The 22,959-nt window shown below is 40.7% G+C and overlaps 1 protein-coding gene across 13 annotated transcripts in view; it reads right to left on the reverse strand.

Moving 5' to 3' along the window:
• The window catches only part of ptprt (protein tyrosine phosphatase receptor type T), a 284,214-nt gene that overhangs the window by 37,684 nt on the left and 223,571 nt on the right, over positions 1–22,959 (reverse strand). For all 13 annotated transcript variants that reach the window (XM_067505363.1, XM_067505361.1, XM_067505367.1 and 10 more), the window contains 3 exons: positions 15,642–15,734; positions 14,463–14,572; positions 9,773–9,860 (listed from right to left, as the gene is read on the reverse strand). In XM_067505363.1, the coding sequence (XP_067361464.1) occupies positions 9,773–9,860; positions 14,463–14,572; positions 15,642–15,734 (291 nt within the window). The remainder of the gene's footprint in view (positions 1–9,772; positions 9,861–14,462; positions 14,573–15,641; positions 15,735–22,959) is intronic.

The raw sequence follows: 22,959 nt of genomic DNA on the forward strand, positions 1-22,959 counted from the left end.
TTGTACAGCAAATATCTTTAAATGGAGGGGGAGTTAATCTATGGAACAATTATGCTCCAGTTTCATAAATATATTGCCCTTTTACTGCTCCATGAGGGCAGCCTATGGATTGGTTTGCTTGATTAGGGAAAAATACATTTAATAATACAAAACTCCATCACTGAAAACAGTACTGATGGAATCCTTTCACCCAGCATCGACATTTTAATGATGAGGCCACGACACACCAAGCTGTTAGCCAACCACAGGCCATCAATAAGGGTCTGTCCTCCCAGTTTTCAATTTCCGATTCAGCATGTCCACTAAGTATCAGTTTTGTCAGTGAGTGAGACCACTCTAATGGGCTGTTTGGCTTAACAAGCCGAGCACAAGAAGTTAACAGCGCCAGTACTGCTTGGACCTTCCTATCAGACATTGCTTTGTTTGCAGTTTGTATATTCACTGTCCCAGGTATTCTGCTCTCTCTCTTCCTCTCACACGAGTGCAGGCTATGCATGCTACATGCTAGGTGATTGTCGTCTTTGTACTGTGTTCAAGAGTCACTTGTCAGCCCAGACAAAAGGAGATGAGACCTGACACGGCACTGGGTCTTAGTCACCACTAGTTCATTGACATCTTGGTGTGTCCCGGACCTTGGAGGCTATTAAGGCTCTTTTTGTCCCCCTTGTCCTACAAAATCCCTGCCTTATGTTCAAAATCTTCGTTTCTTCCTTCGGCAAGAGGGAATTGTTTTTATTCTTAAGAGGAGATCTGTTCTCAACAAATTTATCCACATCCCTGCTATTTTAGCTAGGATATAATTTAGTCACTTAATTGATGCAGTTAGTGTGGAATTTGTTATCAATAGTAGGGTAGCTGTAAATGTCAAGCGAGATCAAATATATCACTATAGTAGCCGAATAGCTGTGCAGTATAATAGCAGTGTGCCAAAGCCTTTGTGGTTCAGGAAAGGGACTAGGCAGCTAAAAAGTGATTTGACTGAAACTCTGTGGCTTGGCTTTTTGTTTTCAAGAGCCCTGGACAAAGTAATTGCAGTAATTGATACTGAACAAAAACCTTATCAACCTCCTGCAGATATATTATGGTCATTTGAGCTTTGAGCAGTCATAACCTCTACTTACTTCCTTTCTAGCTGCCAGAAAAGAACAAGAAATTGAAACAGAGCTTGCTGTTAGAATTTAGTGCTTCAGTATACCCATTCCATTTTATTTTAAATGCTGAGGAGGGACCAAGGCAGGCAATATTATACCATAGACTGGCTCTCATGCAGACCTGATGCATAATGGGAGATATCAGAGACTAAAATATTAATAACCTCACACTCTACCCTTTAAAATTGTATCCTTTTCCCTCTTAGAATTGTTGTGACCATCAGCATAGAAATTTACAAAACAGTGCACAATGGTGTTTTATTTATTGCTCGTCTCTGAAATGTTTAAAAAGGTCTTCTGAGCAGGGTTTGGTGGCAGTTATGTGTCATAAGGCACAATTATCCTTACATGTAAAAACATACGAAGCAACAAAATTTAAAAACACAATTTAGCACCATAACAAGTTACTTTTTAACTATACTGCTGAAAAACGGCATAACTCTGTTAAATGCGCACATAAACAGATGGAGCTCAGAGTAGCAAGCTGAAACCGCTGAACAAGATGTTTTACCCCTCTGTACTCCCCTTCCCCTCTCATCACTTCTTCCCTTTGCTTTTCTCGCCTCCTTTTCAGTAGCCACTAAGCAGGGATTGTGTCTGTCACAGATATACTTAATCAGTTAACTCCCTATGGAGCTCAACTCACTCATGGCATACACTCCCCTGTCAGCCCAGCTCAAGGCATTAGGGAATTTAATAGCATGTGTGATTGAGTGTAAGAGTGTGTGTGTGTGTGTGTGAGAGAGACTGAGTGGCTCAGTCTAGTAGTGTGGTAAAGTGTGTGAACTGTGTATTCGTATGTTCTGGAAACATTTTAGGATGTGTGTAGAAGGGTTTGTGTGTGACATTTTAATGGTGCTCCAATACTGTTTAAAGTGATGTGTGTGTTCTGTTGCTTGCAACTGCATGTGTGTGTGTGTGTGTGTGTGTGTGTGTGGTGCCCCTGTGTCAAGTTGTTTGCATATTTGTACGCACGTGTGTGTGTGTTGGAGGGTATTATAGTGTGTAATAGCCTATTAAGACCAGAGCTCCCTGCAGCTGATGTGTCAAACAACTCATAGTCGACTTATACACACACACACACACCTCAAGATGCTGTTACCAGCTGTTATGAAGTCTCATAGGAGCAAAAGAGTGAGAGGGACAAAAACGAGTGGGAAAAGGCAGCAAAGAACAGCCGCCTCAGTAAACTACATCAGTGTATCATCACAGTAAACTACAGTGAGTGGCACTAAGTATATACAAATGTGGAAAATGGTGGAAAATGACATCCAATTTATCCAAAAGGGAAAGAAAACAGCATTTGCATCATTCTTTAAACTGCAAGTTCATTTACCTCTGAAGACACAGCCTGCTTTTTACTGTGTGACTGCAGTGTGAAATCACATCTAGTGAATGCAGTGTTGAGAGTAACAACACGAAATGTGTGTGTTTGTACCAAGTACAGTAAATGACAACTCCTCTACAGTCAATAGAGATCACAGCTATTCAGCTCAACATCAACCTAACAAATGAATTTAGTAAATAACAACTGATGTGCTTAAAACCAATAACCTAAAATATTTTCATGAGTTTTACTAGAGGTGAGGATTCAAATTAAGCAACTGAAATGAACAGCCCGACTGAAGACTTGCATTTGCAAAATCACATTATACACGTGGACTTTTCAGGTGTGTTTGTCCATAATAAGGTACAAACTCGTGCATTTTTCCACACAGTGTCACTCGTGAATATAGTTCAGTATAATTTATCATTTCACCCTTCAGGCATGTTTTTGACAGGCAGCACCGACAATAGGTTTGATATAAGACTGATGCATCCTCAGACCGATCACAATAACTAAACAAACAGCCTCTTCTGCCCCTTCCTCGTCATCTCCGCTTTCCTTGACCACCACAGATCATGGCTGATCGTCATCTTGAAGTTACTTATGCAGTATTCTTCTTTTTCCCCCCTCTTGAGTGGTTACAAGAAAAATATTCCGTTTTTTTTTTCCTACTGACCACAGGACTCTCTCTTCTCATTATTGTGCAATTTCTGATTGTACATCATCTCTTCAGCCTAATGGCAGTGCCTGCCTGCAGCACGGTGCTCACAAGCCAAGCTGAGGTGGAATCGTTATCTGCATATAAGTGGTCGTATGATAGCAGAGTGTGGCTCATTAGGTATATGTGAATAAGATTAGTCAAGAATTAGTCAGCTTGTTCCAGCTCCTCAACACAGAAATCCAAGAAGAATGTGTCCTAATAGCAGTTTGCTGCCTTTTTAGGACAATTACTGAGGAGTTAAGGTTAGTTAAGGTCAGTTAGAAAGTTAAAATCTTCCTTCAGGCGGTATTATATAAATAAGTAGACAGCAGCACCTCTCATTATTTCTGATTCATTCAGCAACAATTAATTATCACACACACTGGCGACGATCACAACCCATCATTACCAGTCATCAATGACTATCCAATTGTCAACACCCTGAAGTGTTACAGAGATGAAATATAATCACTCATAATCCTCTATCTTCTAATTAAAAATATAATCATAATTAAATTCATTACTTCATTGCATTCCTCCACCACCTGATGTGGGTTTTTTTTTTCCTGGACAATAAAGAGCTATTGTTAAGAATCAGTATCAGAATTTTCGGTGTATTATTAGTCCCATGTCATTGTTACCCCCAACTGCTTCTGAAGAGGAACAATGATTAACAGCAATCACCGTCGACAGTATCAATAACATCGCCGCTGGTGTTAAAAATCAGCCTCATTATCACCATTATCTGTGAGCTTACCTCCCACTGGGAGCTGCAACACAAAGCATTTCATCATCTTTTGGTGGGAGGCTGGCAAACACAATAAGTATTTCTGTTAAAGTCCTTTTCTTTCTCTTTTTGCCCCAATGACTGCACGCTTTTGTATATTTTTTATTCCAGGGCCATCATGTTTTTTTCTGAGTTGGCTTGGCGGCTTAGTTGTAAGGTAAATCTTAAATGGAGGCCCTTTCCCACGCCAACATGACAATGCTATGACACGCACAGAGCCTGCTCCATAAAGACACTTTTCTCCAAGCCTGTTGCAAAAAATGGATTGTTCCTACACAGATCTATGACCTCAATCCCATCGGATGAACTGAAATGCCAACTGTCGGCCAGGCTTTACTGCCCAACATCAGTGATGGATTGCTCTTGCAGCTGAATGGGAGCAGGTCCCCGCAGCTAGGTTCCAAAGTCATGTGGACACTTTTCCAAATAGACAGGAGTTTGTTATATGTAACAGAATAATGCACAAACACACAAGTAGTGCAGTTCATTATAAAGCAACACCAATTTTTATTCAAAAGAGTGGTAAATGTAGCCTCAAGTCTCAAGCAGAGATGAGGAACAGGCTACAGAAGTCCGGATAAGCTCACTTCTTTTTAACTCCTCGCATCCATGTTTATTGTATTCTTCTCATATCTTCACTAGAGTATCTCATATGCCTAGGATCTCCCTCTAGTTAGTTAAAGACAAACCAACACTCTGCAGGTAGAATATTGTCATAACTGCTGCTGTGATCTGTACAAGCCTGAGATTACACTGTGCATTTGTATGGGTGTGTGCGTGTACACTGCAGGTACAGGACTTTGTTATGCACTCAATTTGTGTACACAGTGTGTGTGTTTATTTGTATAACTGTGTGTGTGTGTGTGTGTGTGTGTGTGAGAGAGACAGAGACAGCTTGGGGGATGCTAATATTTGTTGTGGTTCTTTGGTCAAACACTTCAGAGGAGTTGTTGGCATTCTGACTTCAGAGCAGCTCCGCAGACGTGTTAAGAATTGGCGCCAGGGAGGATAAGAGAGAAAGATTGGAGACACACTATGTACAGCTGCACATGAAGCCAACAGACACACACACAGAGTCTCTCTTTGGTTTGCTAGTTTCACACACTCAAAGAAACAAGATGCCTTCACAATCTTTTGCTCTTTCTACACACACACATGCACTCCCATACCCAGAAACCTAGCTGTAATGAGAAGCAACGTGATGCAGGAGGGCATACTGATTATGCCAGCAATGCTTGATGGTATAACACCGGGTGAAGGGTGTGTGTGTGTGTGTGTGTGTGTGTGTGTGTGTGTGTGTGTGTGTGTGTGTGTGTGTGTGTGTGTGTGTAGTAATACTGCCTGGCAAAGACTGACAGCCTGTGTAACGTTTCTCATTCACCTGAACACTAGCGACACATTTCCACAGTGAATTGAAAAGAGGGCGATGGGATAAAAGAGAATGTGTTTGTGTGTGTTTATATTTGAGAGGGAAAAGAGAGGCAGACAAGAAAAACGAGATGGAGAGAGGAGGTCAAAGGAGTGAGGGGAAAAAGATAAGAAAATGTGAATGGGGAAGAAAAGATAAAATTATAAGAACATACAGTGGAGCAGCTTTTCACCTTGACTGTAAAATGTTTTTTGCAGTCTGTAGTTAATACAGTATAAATGCAACAGCTGCTAGTTACCAAATCATGCAGTTACTTGCTATAGTGAAGGCAGTGCCCCCTCTGGTTTCTTGTCATTTTTGTAAGTCAAAGAAGGAGTTACACAACACATCTTTTCTCACAAAGTGAAATGTTTTCAACTTAGATGTGTCTGTGTGACAGATTGTGGAGCCAAGGGCTAACCTGCGTCCTTTCGCCATCTTTTCCTGTTTTTGTTTTTCGTGACTCTTAAGCAGCACTAAAATGCTACTTGTGTTCACTGTAGAGGCAAACTGTGAACGCATCAAAAGAAAGTGAGAGAACTGAAAATAGTCATGTTAGTAACTAAACAGGATGAGAAGGACAGGGGGCAGATGGAAAGACAAATAGACAAATGCTAATATAAGATAGATATATAGTAACTTCTTGCAGTCAGTGTCTCTTGGGGAGAGCAAAAGTGCACCAGCAACTGACTGCATTAGAAAAGCAGGTATATCCTTTTGGGAAGACAAGATGATTATGGCAGAAGCTTAGCTGGGATGTAGAGAATCAAAATTCTCCAGGGCTAAATGACTCAGACATTCAAAGAATAGTCTGCTTGTCTGAGAGAAACACTGCATATTCTAGGCTATAAAGAAACTGTTTTCTAGGGTTTGTTGTGCACCATCTCCATTGGTGAAAAAAAACGACCAATGACCGAATCAATGATCATTACGAATGTGATTGTGATATAAAATAAACACCGTTTATAATATCAGTTTTTCTACACAGCTGCAGAGAAAAACCGACCTAAACTGAAAATAAAAGTGAATAAGAGCATCGAGTGCCAGTGACAGTGTTAGAATAGGCACATGTTTATTCACACTTTTGGAAGTGGATATGAAACAGTTGAAATACAGGGTTGTTTCCCCGCTTTAAGGATCAATTCAACTGAAATATTTCAGGAAACGCTCAAACCCTATTGTCTTGTCTAACTTGTCTTGACACAACCACACCGTCCAGATCAGCACGAGGCGGTGACCCAATTAAAGCTTTATGGCCCTCGTGGTGTTCCAACTTCCGTGTCGATCATATGATGCCCACTGGCCCTATTTTCATACAAAATCACTGAAAATTATAATTTAAAAAAAGAGAAAATGGAGAATGATCAGACCTAGGAATTTATTATAAAACATCCATAGGACGATTTTATTATTATTTAATCCCCATTTGTGTGACTGAAGGAGGTCAATAGTGCACATGCTCTGCGAGCCCAAAAATCACAGATGCGTAAAGACATCCGTGTAATTTTTATGAATGAAATCCAGTTGTGGCACCACTTTGCACATATGTATGCAAATGCTTGCCAATAAATCTGTTTATTTTGAAGGCATGCTTCTGTTGAATTATAAATGACCATATGGGAAGGTTGTTCTATGAACTGTGGGCTGAGGAGGAGAAGAAAAAAGGAGGAGATGAGGCAAAGAGCAGGGGAGGAGGAAATGGAAGCAGACAGATGCCTCTAATGAGGAAACACTACTGTGCTTTGCCTCAACCCATAAACTGTCAGAGGTAATAAGACAGGATGAATGGATGATAGCGAGGAGAGAAAAGAAAGAACGGCTAGGTGAGAAAAAGCTAACAAGAAGAGAGAGGCATGAGCAGAGTAGAAGAGAGACGCATGGGAGCCAAAGTTAAAAGATGAGAGGGATTTCAAGAGATGGTGGTGAAGAGGAGAGAAGAAGGGATGAGAGGAAAGAAGATTATCATAAGGAGAAGAGAATGGTAGAAAAGAAAAGAAAAGTAAAAATGGGTTTGGAAGAAAGAAAAAAGATGAGGAGAAGTGAGGAGGAGATGGGATGACAGGAGGCTGGCAGATTAACATTTATTTAATGTACTGAAGGGTTTCAAACATGGCATCAACAATTTGTGTTTGGCAGATGGCCGGAGGAAGAGTGCGTTAACACTTCAACTCAAATCAGCCCTCCCAAAAGAGGGAAGGGAAAAGTATGTTAGTGCGTGAACAAGTTAGAAAGAGAACCAGGGAAAAGAAACACGAGTTTTACGAAGTCACAGGAAGTCAAATGTCCTCGCATGGAGAGAACGATTATCATGGCTGCCTCTGCCACTAACTAAAATTATAGACAATATGAAGTTGACGTCACACTGTGTTAACTGTTGGTGGATGTGAACGGCATCTCGGGATTGATGTTGCCTGTTTACCCCCAACCGGCCTGTTACGTTGGCTGGAGTGTAACACATTTCCATTGGCGAGTTGGAGGTTGTGTTTTGACTTTCTGTCTTGATTCTGAAAAGCGTTGCCATGTTGGAACAGCGAAGCACCTTTGTCTGGGAGCCAAATGTTTTGCTCGTGCAATAGGCAGATTTTCTAATCACTCAAGGATAAGGAAGTTGAATAGTAATCATCAAAATAAAAACAGATGCTATAAACTATAATCAATAACTTATCGTTCCACTTTGGATCATAGTTTGCAACACAATATGTGCAAGACTGACTATTTTGAGTATTTTGAGACAAATCCTTTGTTTCAAAAGGTAAATTAAAGTTCAACCTGAGTGAACAAAAAAAGTCTGTCTCCCCACATTTCCTTGTTCTAATAAAGACAGCGCACAAAGTTATTCCCTCCGGGGCCTTTTAAAACATTTTCTCAGGAAAATGAGCCTTCGCACAATCACACCAAGCAAGATGGACAGTTTCCATTACCAGGCCCTTGTAATTAAAGGATTTGTACTAATAGCAAATTTATCATAATTCCTGTTGGCTATCAAGTCCTTGACAGGCTATTTCATTTCGGCGTAATGTTTCATTTTAAAGCCTTCAGGTTAGTGCATGTCTTTGCCTTGACATCTAAACCCTCGTAATGAGATGTGTACACATGCATGGACCTGTGAACACACACACTCATAAACTGCACAATGTTAACAAAAAGGTGCCATTTTCCAGATCATACTAGTTATGCACAGAATGTGGATGTGGGTCTAACAGCAAGACACACATTTGCAACTGAACGTACACTAATGTACTATTTAATCAAACTTCCACCAAACCATAAGCTTCTCTTGTTCAGCCTAATAGATGTCTGACGCTGCCATACACTGAATAACAAACACACACACGTTACATCTACAGAACAAACAATCATAGTAAAAATGTCACAATTACGGTTTCATACACACAAACACACACAGACACACACTAAAACCAGTGCGTGCTTCACTCTGCACATCATTACAGCAGCTGGTCTGTTCTCTAAAGTGAAGCTTTATTTTGACTCTCTTTTAAAAAAAATAAATAAATGCTTCATGCTTTGATCCTGAGACAGGATTGAAATAAATCCCTCTGCAAACTTTGTTTTTTTTTTTGCCTCTCTGTTATAGTTTCTTGTATCATACTTACACAAGTTCAAATGAATCCTCTTGCTTTGATTTACTGTTGCACTTTCAGAGGTAGCGAGAATGTGCAATTGTAAAGTCAGATATTATGACCCTGATTGATTCATCTCCTATAACTAAGTTGTGCTCCCACCAGGTGTTTACTTCCAGCAGACAAACACACCTGACTTGTTGAAGGTCACTTTGGCAGGGCAGGTGGTTGCAAACACAGAGGTGTGGACCTGTGTCCTCCAGCTTATTGAAGGTCTAAGTGCACCTGGTACTACAGCATTTTATTAAATCCATAGTTGAGCCACAGTTTTTGATGGTCATTAGAGAATTTAGATGGTGAACCGTCAGTGTCAGGACCTGGCCCTACAAAGTTTTACATATTAATAATTAAGAAGTAAATAATACTACAAATTCGATCAACTGTTCGAGGCTATACTGAGCCCTGTTCCGTAATACTCTGTCAAACCAGCATGACAAGGTCACCTAAGAAAACTGATGTGTAATCCTACGAATAACTTGGAAGTGGCCCGTGAAAACCACCTATGAAGAATGAAACATACCACACCACTTTCAACTTCGGTCATGCTGGACCATTAATGGCAGAGTTTCTGTACCTAAGTAAGGTCCAGTGTAAGAAAACGTCACACTTCTGGGTTCACAACAAAGAAATCAGTCTATACCAAACCAGAGCAACAACAATTAGCACAAAGGATTTGGTAAAAACCACAGTGAACCAAACCAAAATACAAGAATCGGAAAAAATCACACACAAGCAGTGTAGGTCATTGCAGTACTCACAAGCGATGATGTTGCCGTAGCGATTCTTGTTGCGATTCTCGTCCTTCTTTGCCGTTTCCCAGGGTGCCGTCTGTCCCTCTGCCAAGGCCTGAATATATACATGTACACGTGCAGAAACAGACACATACATTTGAAAATCGCTTCATATTGAGAAAAGAAGACACAGAAATATGCATGAACATATGGCCTGATGCCCAGAGCTTGTAAACTGACACACGGGCGGCAGAAGATGGTGAGGAGAGGAACAGTAACATGAATATTCATGAAAAGCCAATCAACTCATTGCATTTGCAACGGGCCATAGTATTTACCACCTTGGACACTGAGGGCATTATGAACTGAATTTTCAGAAGACGGCTTAATGTTTCATGATATGCAACACGTGCCAAATGTAATTGCACTTTCAAAACTAAAATAACCTCATACCTAAATCTGTAGGCTGTTCCCAATTTTAATTCACGATGCTGAGTGTTTAAAAAAAACAATTAAAATATATGCAACCTTCTGTGTCTTATTATCATTCTAATATTTGTGCTTTCTTTAAATTTCGACAACTGGAGGCTTTTTTTTCTCATCCTAATTTGGATTGCAACACTAACAGAAGGGCAGCAAAAGTGTTCAGAAACAGATCTGTGCAGACATCATAGCAGATCAGGAAGGCCTACAGCTGAGTGCAGCATCCCCGCCTACCCTGCAGACACTGTAGAGCTCTTCAATTATTTAGCTTTTTGTTATTTTCCTTGTTTAAGTTACTCCGACTAAAAAGTTGAAATGCAACGTGACTGCTGAAAAGTTCCAGCTAACAGGTGAACACAGCACAGACATCATAGCCAAGAATCTTCTAATGGCAGAAATCCCACATTTCTCAATCCCAATTAGGTCACTCCTTTTGCCAGGTAACTGCTAACCGGATTCCAGCAAAATCTAGGATATTCTACTAATCACAAGACTGACAAGCAGGGTTAAAGAAGGAACATAGCATCCTTCTAACTTTTTTGTCGGGGGTAATGCATTTCAATTCCCATAATGAATTGAAAACCAAGCAGCAGTGAGGAGTGACTTGACAGCATATAGATGGAACCAAACATGTCTGAAATGAAAAAGGGTGTGGGGGACAAAAAAAAAAGGTGGGTTCATTGTTCTGTTGGTTTGATCTGAATATTGTGCCTGTCCCTTTTTTAGAGGAGAGAAGACAGAGTGTCCTTGCTCCCTGCTGTGATGCTGGCCCGTGTGGCGTGCCTTACACAAATTGCAAGGACAAAATGTGCATGTGAATGTGTGTTTGTGTGCGTGTATGTGCCGCAGGTGCTCCATTTGTAAAGTAAATACAGAACAGGTTTGCCTATATATTTAATTAAAGCTGTGAGTATGTGTAAGTGTACAGTTTCAGAGAATAAATGCAGCGTGCAGTTTATGTGTGCACAATCAAACTAAATGTGTGCGAGTGTGTATAAGATCACTCTCAAGCTTGTGCTCAACATCCAAACCCCAACTCTCTAAGGTCGCCATATGGACACTGGACTATTTTAGAACAACCATTATAACACACTGGAAGGGGTGACACACAAACACACACACACACCCTATAGAGATGAGTGAACTATCCTTTTTGAGTCCATTAAGACCTTGATACCAGACACCAACTTTCACTTTCATACATGGATATGACCTAAATACACACACACAATACAAATGTAACTGAAAGACAGACACCTAAACCTATTGCTCAGTCAAGGAGAAAATGGATCCTTATAAAGTGGCATATGGGTCCCTGTGTTTTCTGGTGTGTGTGTGTTGTACAGTATGTGTGAATTTGCTCTGTTGCATACAATAATTTACAAATACTAGGATGGAAATTGTATTTTGCTAACATATTAGGTAAGAGGCTTTTGTAGGAAGGTTATGTATGGCTGCATGTGTGTGTGAGAGCCTGTCTGTGTAAGCACATTTACATAAGGTGTGGGTTGCTTGCCCTTTTTCAACCTGAAGAGAAAAAAACAAAAACAAGATAGTCTTAATGAAGCTCCTCATCTGAATTCCATCACTTATGGGATTATTAATATTCTATATAAAAACTTAGAGTGCAGTGGGTGGAGAGAGAAAAAGAAATAGACACACAGCTTCTGCAGTACAGTGAGTGGGAACTCTAGCTCCTGTTTTAGTTGAAAATTTATAAAACAGTCCTGTTATCATGTCGTGTTTCTTCAAATGGTTCGTGTTCAGCTCTAAAGCAAAAGTAACGCAGGTTTTTATTGCATAATATAATTGACTTATAAATTATGACATATTAGAAACATTAATTCACCACCAGTGCATGAAGCAGATACATTCAGCTTCATCTTTACCAGCTGCTTTTTTTTTTTTTTACACAGCGATGCATCAATAATCATAATAGTTCAATTATCTATCATTTTTAATGGATCACTCTACAATGTTTAGTAATAATGAGTACTTTTACTGTACTTGACATGCAATTTCTTTCATGGCGATCAAATGACCAGGCAAACTGTAATCATAGTGAGGCCACCGTACATTACATTCAAGGCTGCAATAAAGTGTCTGGTTAACCAGCTGGCCAGGCTTCAAATAATGTGGAATAGCCCTTTAAAAGTAAAAAGAATTCCCAATAGGGAGCACTTGATGATGGTGTCGCTGCTGTCAGTAGTACTGGGGTTATTAGGCTTCAACACTAGAGGCAGGATCACACACAGAGAAGCTACAGCAACACGCCATATGGGGTCTAGTGCCACCGCCCCCCGACAGACACACTGATCCAAAATGCTGTACTCCGGAGAGCATTAACACCATTGAAGCAGTGTAGCATAACCTGACTGGAAAAACACAAGCATCCACACGACCACTGCGAAATTAAAAGACACTGTGCACGACAATACAGTAAATGTGTCTTTTCTAATATGCGCGTTGGTTCTTCTTAATACAGTGTGTCTTTATCCATCGCTGTGAGTGACAGGTGGCAGCTACCAGCTAGTGTTCAGGTACCACTTTTCCCTTTTCTGTCTCTCTCACCACACACACACACACACACACAAATCACATTTGGTCTCCCCTGAAACGTATCACTGGATATAAACCAAAATGACAGGAAGCAAATGAAAATATAACGTACGGCATCACGGAGGGACAATTTTCAACATGCATGCAGAGTCGGTAATAGAAAATATTCATTTTTATCAAGGTGGGAGGGAGAAGGGGCTAGAGGGAAAAAGACCCTTCCTGTGTCTTTTAAAGAATCATTTTCAGATTTCAGACATGAAGAAAGTGAAAGTATAAAAGAAGGAAAGAGAAGCAGTGTTTGCTAGAGCACTGTGTCTTAATGTTTTCTCCTTGACTTTCATTTTTTGTGCTTTGTACCTCACTTGTAAGTCGCTTTGGATAAAAGCATCTGCCAAATGACAAAATGTAAATGCAAATGTAAATGTAAATGTAAGTGTAAGGCAGGAAATGAAGCTTTCAAAGAACAGTAAGCGCATAGAATCCTTATGACAATGTATGATTAAAATATGCGTGTGTGTGAGAGTATGTGTGATAAGCTGTTCTGTCTGAGATAGAGAGAAATAAATAAATCAAGGGCTTATTCATTAAGGGAAAAAGGGGGTGGGAGATAAAGTCATAAAGAACAGAAGAAGAAAATGATGCACAAAAGGAAAAAAAAAGAAGAAGACAAGAATGAAACACGATGTAGACAAAATAAAAAGTAGACAAGTAGAAAAAGAAAAAGAGGGCAAATGAGTTGTGGGAAAACAGAGAAGGGGAGGACAAGAGAATGATGAACGAGGAGAAAAACTTGGTGGAAAACGTGGTAGAAATGTTACGCAGGAAAACAAAGCAAAGAACAAATAAACCAAAAGTAAAAAAGACCAGAGAAGTAACAGAGAAAGTTTGTTTTACTGTCTGCCTGTTTGTTGTTCTGATCATCCATATTGATGAGGTTAAGAATTAATAATTGATAAGAGCCTTTCTTTCCTCATAAATCCAAATTCAATCTCACAGTATGCACACATAAATGCCTACACACACATACAACACAACTTGGAAGACACAACAAAACAGCAAAGATATACAGTACGGCGGCCACATTTGCAAAGTAAAATAATCTAATTACCGAGCTATACTGCCAGAGATGCAAACACACTGTCAAATAATTTATTAAATCTTAAAAAAAAAAAAAAAAAAAAAAGGAAACGGAATATTTGCGCCCCAGGGAATCCTGAACCACAACAGAAATCTAAATAAGTCTTTTGTTTTTCTAATATTTTCTTATGCCAATGACAAAATATCTTCACATATCTCCTAGCTGCTAAGACATACTTCTCTTCTCCGATGACTTTTTTTATTTAGTGAATCTTTAAACTTGGTAATGTACCTGACAAATTCTGTTGAGGGTTAGAGGGGCAGCTGATGGAGACCCCATCCTCAACAGGAGGCAGAAATACACTGGACCTCAGCTTAGGGGCTTTGCTGTGACCAGGCTTGTCCCTCACAACTTTAGCAGTGGTTAAAATTAATTATTCTGGGGCCACAGAAAGATTTTCTTATCTGGGGGCTGTAGCTGCAGACCTCCAGACATATTCCTAATAGCTGCTTGTACTGTCGTCTGTCCATGGACGCATGGCTGTTTTAGTGCTGTTGACATCCTGAAACCTCTGTGTGTGCATGTGTGTCCATTCACCTCATATTCTTCTTTGAAACCATATCCCTGTCCACATTTCATCTGCGTGATGTGTTGGAGGAGGTCAGCGACTCGAATAGCCGGCTGAAACTGACCTGCTTGGAACTGACCTGCAGGAATTGAGATATTTTACAGAGAAAGAGACACAGATAAACGGGAGGAAAACGACAGTGAACATGTGGGTGGGGTGACAAAGCTGATCAGCGTTGTCTTCCAGTGCAGTTCCAATCGGTCATTGTGTAGTGTGTAAAATAGAGTGAAGAAACTAGTTTCCTGAACAAAAAGTCATCTCTACCCAAGTGCATAACTTACTTCCCAGTCTGACTAAGAAGCTAACTAATCCCACAACTGTTAGCTGACCGACAACCTGCGTTACTTAATTGGTAGCATAGCTTCCTGACTAGTTGGTTGACCGGCTGGCGAGCTCGATAACACAACTACGGGCTGAGCGCTTTGACTGAATAAATAACTGAAAAGCTAACAAACTGACACAACAAAGCCTTTAACTAATGGCATAACTACATGACCTACCTACTGGCCATATAATCAATCAGCCAGCCAAATATCTGCTTGACTGATTAAATACCTAGCTAGCTAACCAGCAAACTACCAAACGACTTCCCTCCAGGCTAACTAATTAATTAGCTAATCAAGTAATCAAACTACCGAACTAACAAACTAGCTCTCCTACTTGCAATTTATTTAATTAGCTAATCGCAAATCTCTAACTCGCTGATTAACCACCTGTCTAGCTGACTAACAAACTTTCCTACTGGCTAACTAAGTTATTAGCCAATCACATAACTAACTGCTAGCAAACAAATTAACAAAACTGGCTAAACGTTTGGCTATTTTATTAGCTTACCAATACTCTAACAGACAGTTTAATTTATTGTTTTACCTGGTGGCTAACGAACCAAATAGCTACCTGCCAACAAATAAACTACCAAACTAGCTGTCCAGCCAACTAGCTGGCCAACCTTTTAGCTATTTAATTGATTAGCTAACCAAATAACTAGCTGCTAACAAACAAACTGGCCATACCATATCACCATATAAACATTATAAGCTACACACCTATTGGCTAACTAAATAATTAAGTGACTGATTAGCTAACAAAAGTACCAGTGCATTGACTGACTCAGTCCCTCACCACATACATGAGCTGTGTGCACATACCGCTCTGGTAGGAGAGCTCCACAGATTCACAGCCTCCATAGGGAAAACTCTGCAGGGTCAGAGAGGGCTGGGCGAGCGATGGCTGGCTACTGTCTATTAAAGTGGGGAGAGAGACAGAGAGAGAAATATGTTACCATGGTAACCTTTTCTATAGCACAATCCCACTCACACACACACACACACACACACACACTCAGTACTGTACGCTCTGTGGACACACTGTCGGAGAGAAAAGATTTGATTCCGATAAGCGATGAGTTACATGAGCGTCGTAACAAGCCGAGCTCTGATTGGTGGGCGTGATGCTGGGAAAGTTAATTGGAATATGTCTCCTCCAATTAAGGAAAAGACCGATGAATTAGATGAGAACATTGGTTAGGACAGATGGAGAGACAGACAGAGGGTTCAAGGGATATGTACATATCAACAGATGGGCCAAAGCACCAAATAATGGACAGACTTTGTGGGTTTTGCTGGAAGAAGATTGTGAAAGTGGGTGAAACAATACAATATGTAGATGATGCATCGTGGAAGAAGAAGATCCCACTGTGGCTTTATTGGTGCTTGATTTGAAGGTTTATTAGCTGTCATCACTTAGGTCTTCATCCGTGCTGGATCACCTGCTCTAACTTGGCCAAACCAGTTGTTTTTGTGTTTGTTTGTTCCCAGACAAATTGAAAATGAACAGGTGCACAAAGACAGAGAAAGACAAAAAGGGGGAAAGAGCAAAGCAACAAGTCAAAGAAAAAGCAAAAAGCTGGGAGATGGCTAATTTTAGTTTCATAATATTAGACAGTTGCGAGATGCTTTGAGGAAATGAAGTGTCATTTTGCTCTGTCAGGCAACCGGCAGACTCTCGGAAGTGAGAGAGTGCGTAATATGAAACTGCATGACTATGTTTCCTAAATGGATCTATTTGCATGTTAATGATAGCTACAGATTCATTAGTGGCCTTAAGTGGCTTCTCTGTAAGCCAATCTACACACCAGCTTCCCTAAACCAATGACGAATGAGCTGGTCACATGGGTCAGTCTGCAGCTCCTACTGTGTGTGTGTGTGTGTGTGTGCGTGTGTGTGTGTGTGTGTGTGTGTGGTCAGGAGAAAGGAATGAAAAACAAGACAGCAGATCAACTAAGTGATTCAGAATAGCTGACAAGTTCCTGTATGAGATGAAGCAGTGGTAAAAGAGTAAAAGGCAGAATGAGAAGGTGACGGTGAATTAGAGGAGAACGTGGGAGATGAAAGAAAAGGAGCTGATGAAAGGGGAGATGACAAAGAGACGAGAGAGAGAGAGAGAGAGAACAGAGGAGGTGACAAGAAGAAAACTGAAGATAAAGGCAGGGGAAAAGATGTAAGGAGGGGGATGCAATGAGTCATGGAGGAAGGTGAGAAAACAGAGATACAGTGGAGCTCTGCGAGTGAGGACAGGCAACAGATGAGGGGAATAGGTGAACGAAAGACACTAGTAAAGAGTTGGGGGGAGGGGGACAGCGGGAAAAGGTCAGGACAAACATCACCCGTGTGCTCACTGAAACAGAACCTTCACACTGCCTTTCCAGAGCAGCATTTCATATTATCACATGAATCTCTACAAACTTCCCTCATCTTCCTTTTCCTTTGTCCACATTTGTATTCCTAAGGCAACCCAGGCTCCTACAGTATGCTTTGTGCCAAAGGTTTGAGAATATACAATATCCTTAACTGTTGCTCGGACTTCAGCCGAGAAATGTGACATTCATCTTTGTGCTGTGGAGAAAAGTCAGAGGGAAGCGATCAGGGTGGATGTTTGCATACTTTCCCGACATCTGCTCCCAAAAGCATTTTTCAAACTCACTGACATTTTCAAAGACGCATTTATGGCCTTCATGTCTACTCTTCTGTATTTATTTTGCTTCCTTTTTCCAGTTTTAGCCAATCGTCTTCCTTTAATTAACCTAGCTGTGTTTAGTTGTGCAGCCTGTATCACTACAGAAAAAAAAAAAAGAGACTCGTATTAGTGAACCAAATCACGTCAGAATACAACAACAAATCCCATGTCACCAAGGTCAACCCTTCAACTATTACCGATAACCATGTGCACACACACACACTCTGAAACATTGCCAAATATCTTGGCAGCTGCCTGCAAGGTCACAGGTACAGTATGGAACCAGTGTCTGTTTGAATGCAAATGCAAAAGATGACAACTGTGAGTGCATGCACATTCTTCCCTTTCACTGTGTAGTGTTTGCGTAAAAATATGGGGGTGGGTGCGTGTGTGTGTGTTTGTAAGGCTCACCAAGGTCAAATATGCAATAAGCCAGGCACGAAATGGAGTCATAGTAGCAGCTCCACAACAGTGACTATGATATAGACAACTTAATTGCCAATAGGTAGATTTATTGACCCCACAGTCATGAGTGAGTGTGTGTGTGTGTATGTGTGTGTCATACTGTAGAGATATATGCGCAGAGAGTGTGTTTTTGATACAGTTAGAGGCATTGATTGTGAGAGAGCAAATTTTCTGTTGGACGTTCTTTGTGTGTGTGTGTGTGTGTGTGTGTGTGTGCTGTCAGTGAGAGTGTATGTTAATGTAGTCCTTCATGCTTGGCAGTGTGCTATATAAGGTTTCCTCCTCCGAGCCTGTGACTCTTCACTTCTTGTCCACAACCATTGTGTCCATCTGTCTAACTTGTATAAAATTACACAAATCTCCAAGGTTAGTTGTACAAAGTTCTTATGAATCTATGTAGTAAAGTATTAAATTTAATTAAACTCAGCTGTGGATCAGTTGATAGAGCGGGTCAGCCCCAAAGCACAGCGCCAAAAACACCATCCTTTATGTGACACAATTTACACTCAGAACTGTGATCATTGGGGGCTGTTGGGCTGTAGGTTTCTTGCCCAGAGCCGGGACCGGGGATCGAACCACTGACCCTGTGGGTAAATGGAATGGTCAATTCTAGTGTGTATTCTGGTGTAATTATGTTCCCAAACAATGGTAACACACACCAGCTATTTGAGACTCTCGTATGTGAAACAACCTGTTAGCTTGTTTATATTAGAGGACTTGTTGGGGGAAAAAGAAATAAATTGAGTTTGGGAAACAGATTCGTTCAAGCTACCTCTCAGATAAACATTGTGCACTTAATTTGTTTGCAAATACAGATTTGCATGATTTAAAAAATGGATTTAAATTGCGGGAGCCAGAAGAGAGAAGATGAAACAAAACACAACAACAGAGAAGGCGAAAGCAACCCGGAGAAGGGGAGCAGGGAAATAAAGGAGCGATGAGTGCAGGAGGAGAGGCAGCAGAATATATATCTGGACTGCAGGTCACAAAGATCAACTGGCCAACACAGTATCCCAGCGGTTTACCTCATTTCACCTTCCTTTTCCTGACAAGTAGAGAGAAATCACCAAGTCTGGTCCAAATTCTGTGTGTATGCACCAGTAAATGCCCCAGCCTTTGAAAATTACAGGCTGCAGAGTCCAACTGAGTTATATATATATATATATGTGTGTGTGTGTGTGTGTGTGGGTGGGTGTTTTTTGTGTGTTAGTTACCTACACAGTGATCTGTGAAATCACTAAGCAGCTGCACCGCAGACAGACGCATCTGCCTCACAGGAGTGTTTCTTATTTACCAAACATGGAGTCTTATCTGGCAAGTTAGGACCAGAGAGAGAGAGAGACAGAGAAAAGCAGTGGACAGACAGACAGACAGACAGACAAAAAAGCTTTCCTATTTCCCTCTGCTAAGGAGGATTAACTTCATATCCTCGTTGGGTAGGAAGGCACTGTTTGCCTCCAGCTGCTCAGTACTGTATAGACGACTACTGCTTGATGCTTGGAGATAATTAACAAAGACGTGAGGGATTATTTGCAATAGTTTCTTACAAATTAATATTTTGCTGCTGTGAATGACTAAATAACACAAAGTAATTCACACTTTTTTTTCCCCCTGTGTGCAGGCAGCTAACTTACTCGCAGGCCTGCAAAACGCACTCATCACATCTCAGCTGTAAGTCATGCATTGCATGAGAATTACCACGGCCCTCGGTGGATGGGCGGAGCAAAACCAATCACTTCTTCAGTGACGAGTTTCCTTGACCAAGAGCTGGACAATTAAGATCCTAATTCAGTTTTTACATTTCAGAAACACTGATCCTCTTTATATTCTCGATTATATTGTGATATGTCAACTAATCTAACCAGATACTGTCACGGTGGAAACGTTTATCCTCATCCATCTACATAGTTGATTCTATGACCACAAGGTGGCGTCCAACTTCATTTTAAGTTTAATACATCTAAACGTAGCCAGTGTACATCATTAGCGAGACCATCAAAGACAGTTTGTCAAAAAGTGACAGACCAAGAGGCAGACAGATTGATGGGGGCTGGGAGACCACTGGATGTGAATATTAGCTGTGTAAGCAGGCAGTCAAGATGTGGCTGGAGGAGAGCACAGAGGCTCAATCTTCTCTGAGCACATAAGTGTTAAAAATTGCTATCTCTCAACCCTGTTCTCACCTTCAATTACCCAGCACTGCCACATTATGGCCAAACAAAATGACTACCATTAGCCATAATCACCTTACATGCAGCTTAATGCTGTGCTGAACTAGACTGGGAAAAATAATTGCCCCTCAGTAATGCAGTAAAAAAAAACTACTTCCAACACAAGCAGGGCTGTGGATAGAAATTATGAGCTCTCTGCACAGGATGTGGAGGACTCACAGTTGTTGCTAAAGTGCTTCAGCATCACATCTTCAGTCACATTCACCAATATACACATAAAAAAAAAAGAAAAAAAAAGTGCACCATGTGTGAAGTCTGCTGGCAGGGATTGAACTTTTACTTCAGGTAAAAAGCTAAGGATCCTCGATATCTGTTAGGACAAGAAAGCTGAGTATTTCCTCATTGCTTTAATGTGCGGATACCCGGAGAACCCTATTCTTCACCTTTGCACACGCACGCTTTAGGATCTTGCAGTACATTGTAAAGGGATATGATTTGAGTGTACTGTAGTTTAAAATCTGCCAAGACAAACAAGTAATAAAGCTCCAGTAAAGCTCCAGTGTTGGTCAGTCCAAACTCGATGCCTTTCAAGCCAACAGGAATTTTAGTTCCTGATTGAGTGGCCTTTTCATTTGAAGGGATGTCTTTGCATCCTGCATGTGCAGCATTGCATCTGTGCAGCCGAGCGTACCTAATTCTGTGGTTCTGTAGTGCTGCCCTTGACCGGTCACAAGATGCTGACGAACAGCGTTGTGTAACCTCTTAACATATAGCACACGTCAGTGTCTGGGAAATTGATTTTTGGACGAAGACGTGTTTGCACATAAAATGCATGCTATGCTGCGGTGCATTTCTACTGATCCGATGGATTTATGTCACATCAGTGTTAATGCTCTGCTCAATGTAAATGCATGAGAAGTGTGTGAGTGTGTTTCTGTGCGTATTTGTAACTTTCTGATGTGCCCTTGTCTCTTTAGGCACAGTTATATCCTTGTACTGTATGTGGTATTCTGTGTGTGAGGATTGGTTTGTGTGCAGGTGCTTAAGGCAAGATTTTGTGAAAGACCGCGTGTGTATGTGTGTGTGTGTGTGTTTGCATGTGTGAAATCCCATTTCCATAGCCAAGAAAACACCTGAGCTATGGAGAAAGCTATATAACTCGTTCCAAAAGAAAATGCACACACACACAGAAAGAGAGCGAGCGAGTTAAACCCTGCTCTGCATTGCATACTTGATTTACCCAAGCTCCTTCTCGCCGTCTTTGATCCCTCAATCTGTATGTCTCTTACACTGTCGTCTTAATAACTTCTCTCTCTCTTTCTCAGCTCTCCCTCTCTTTTCAAGCTGTTGAGAAACGATCCTCTCTGGCACCATTCAGGCTCATGATACCATTATCCCGTTTCAAAAGCCTGAAAGGTACTGGAATGTGTCTAAACGCCGAATTCAAACAAATTAAATGTTGTGTATTTATTAAATGAAGATATTCCGCTACCCTCAGAGGTCAGATCAGCCAAAACGAACAACCACAATGGACTCGAGGGGAACGAATGGACTGAAATGATGATGTGTAGGAACCAATTAAGATTTATGAATAAAAAATATTTTCTATGAAACCTTGATCATAACAGCTGTCTGTTACAGTTGGTAGGTGTTTTATTTTTCTATCTGAATAGATATGACTGACTGTATTTAGACCCAGACCGGTCACGTTTCATTAGACAACGTTCTGGGGGATTCCAGTGTTACAACGGGAACAATAAAATTTGAATACAAAAGAAATGTCCTCAAATTCTGCTTAAAAATATGATCAATGGGAAGAAAGCCGAGTCAGAAACTCTCAGATAACACTAATTTCTCTTGTGTAGTTTCGTTGATGGCATGAAAATGTCTTAGCCATATCTCTTATTTAACTTCTTTCTTCATCTCCCTCTCCACACTGGCATCTGTGTTTTCTTCTTTGGACTTGGAATAATGATTGATGAAGATGAGGGCAGCATACGTGGCACATCTGGACATCCTATTCCCACTAATTTACTCCTTCGATCAATAGAATAATTGTGATGCTCAGCAAGATCAGCAGACGGCATCCAACTCTGCTTATTTATAAATGGGTGGATGGGTGAGAGAAGGCGAGATGAGGGGATATTAGAAAGAGAAGATAAGGAAAGTGTAATAGAGGTGGAATGAAGACCTAGGATTTAAAAAGGGAGTGATGTACTGTTTGTACAACTGGATGGATAGTTGACACGAAGAGAAAGAAGTACTGAAGAAAACTAAAAAAGGTGATGCTTTGCTGTTTAGGTTGTGTTGTTAATGGTAGGGGGTGAACATGGAGGCCACAACTCCACCCAACCAGAGAGGGGGCTCATGCAAATGTATTAACAATTTTAGAAAAAGTTAGAAAAGAGGAAACGCTAATGAAGTAACAGGTGTGTAGAATGGAATAAATTAGTTATTAAAGTAATGAAAAGTCGATGATTGTATGATGGATTGAGACGAAGTATTTGTGTAAAGGAGAGAAAAGTAGGGAATAGTGGGAAGATCCGAAAGAAGGAGGAGTGTCTGTGGAATCAAAGGAGAGAGACAGAAGATGAAATGATGAAGGAGCGTCTGCTGGCAGAGGCATAGATGAACAGATGTCAGAAATATTGTTCCATACATATAAGGACACATGAAACAAAGATTTGAATTAATTTTCCTGTTACTGTTACCGCTGCACTGTGTTTCGTTTTCCTCCATCGTAATGATTTGTAAAGTTTTGTCTGTCAAATCGTAGGGAGAACAGATTGACGCTAACGTGATTCCATAAAAGCTG

The sequence above is a fragment of the Channa argus genome, chromosome 5 (assembly GCF_033026475.1).
Source record: "Channa argus isolate prfri chromosome 5, Channa argus male v1.0, whole genome shotgun sequence".
Lineage (NCBI taxonomy): Eukaryota > Metazoa > Chordata > Actinopteri > Anabantiformes > Channidae > Channa > Channa argus.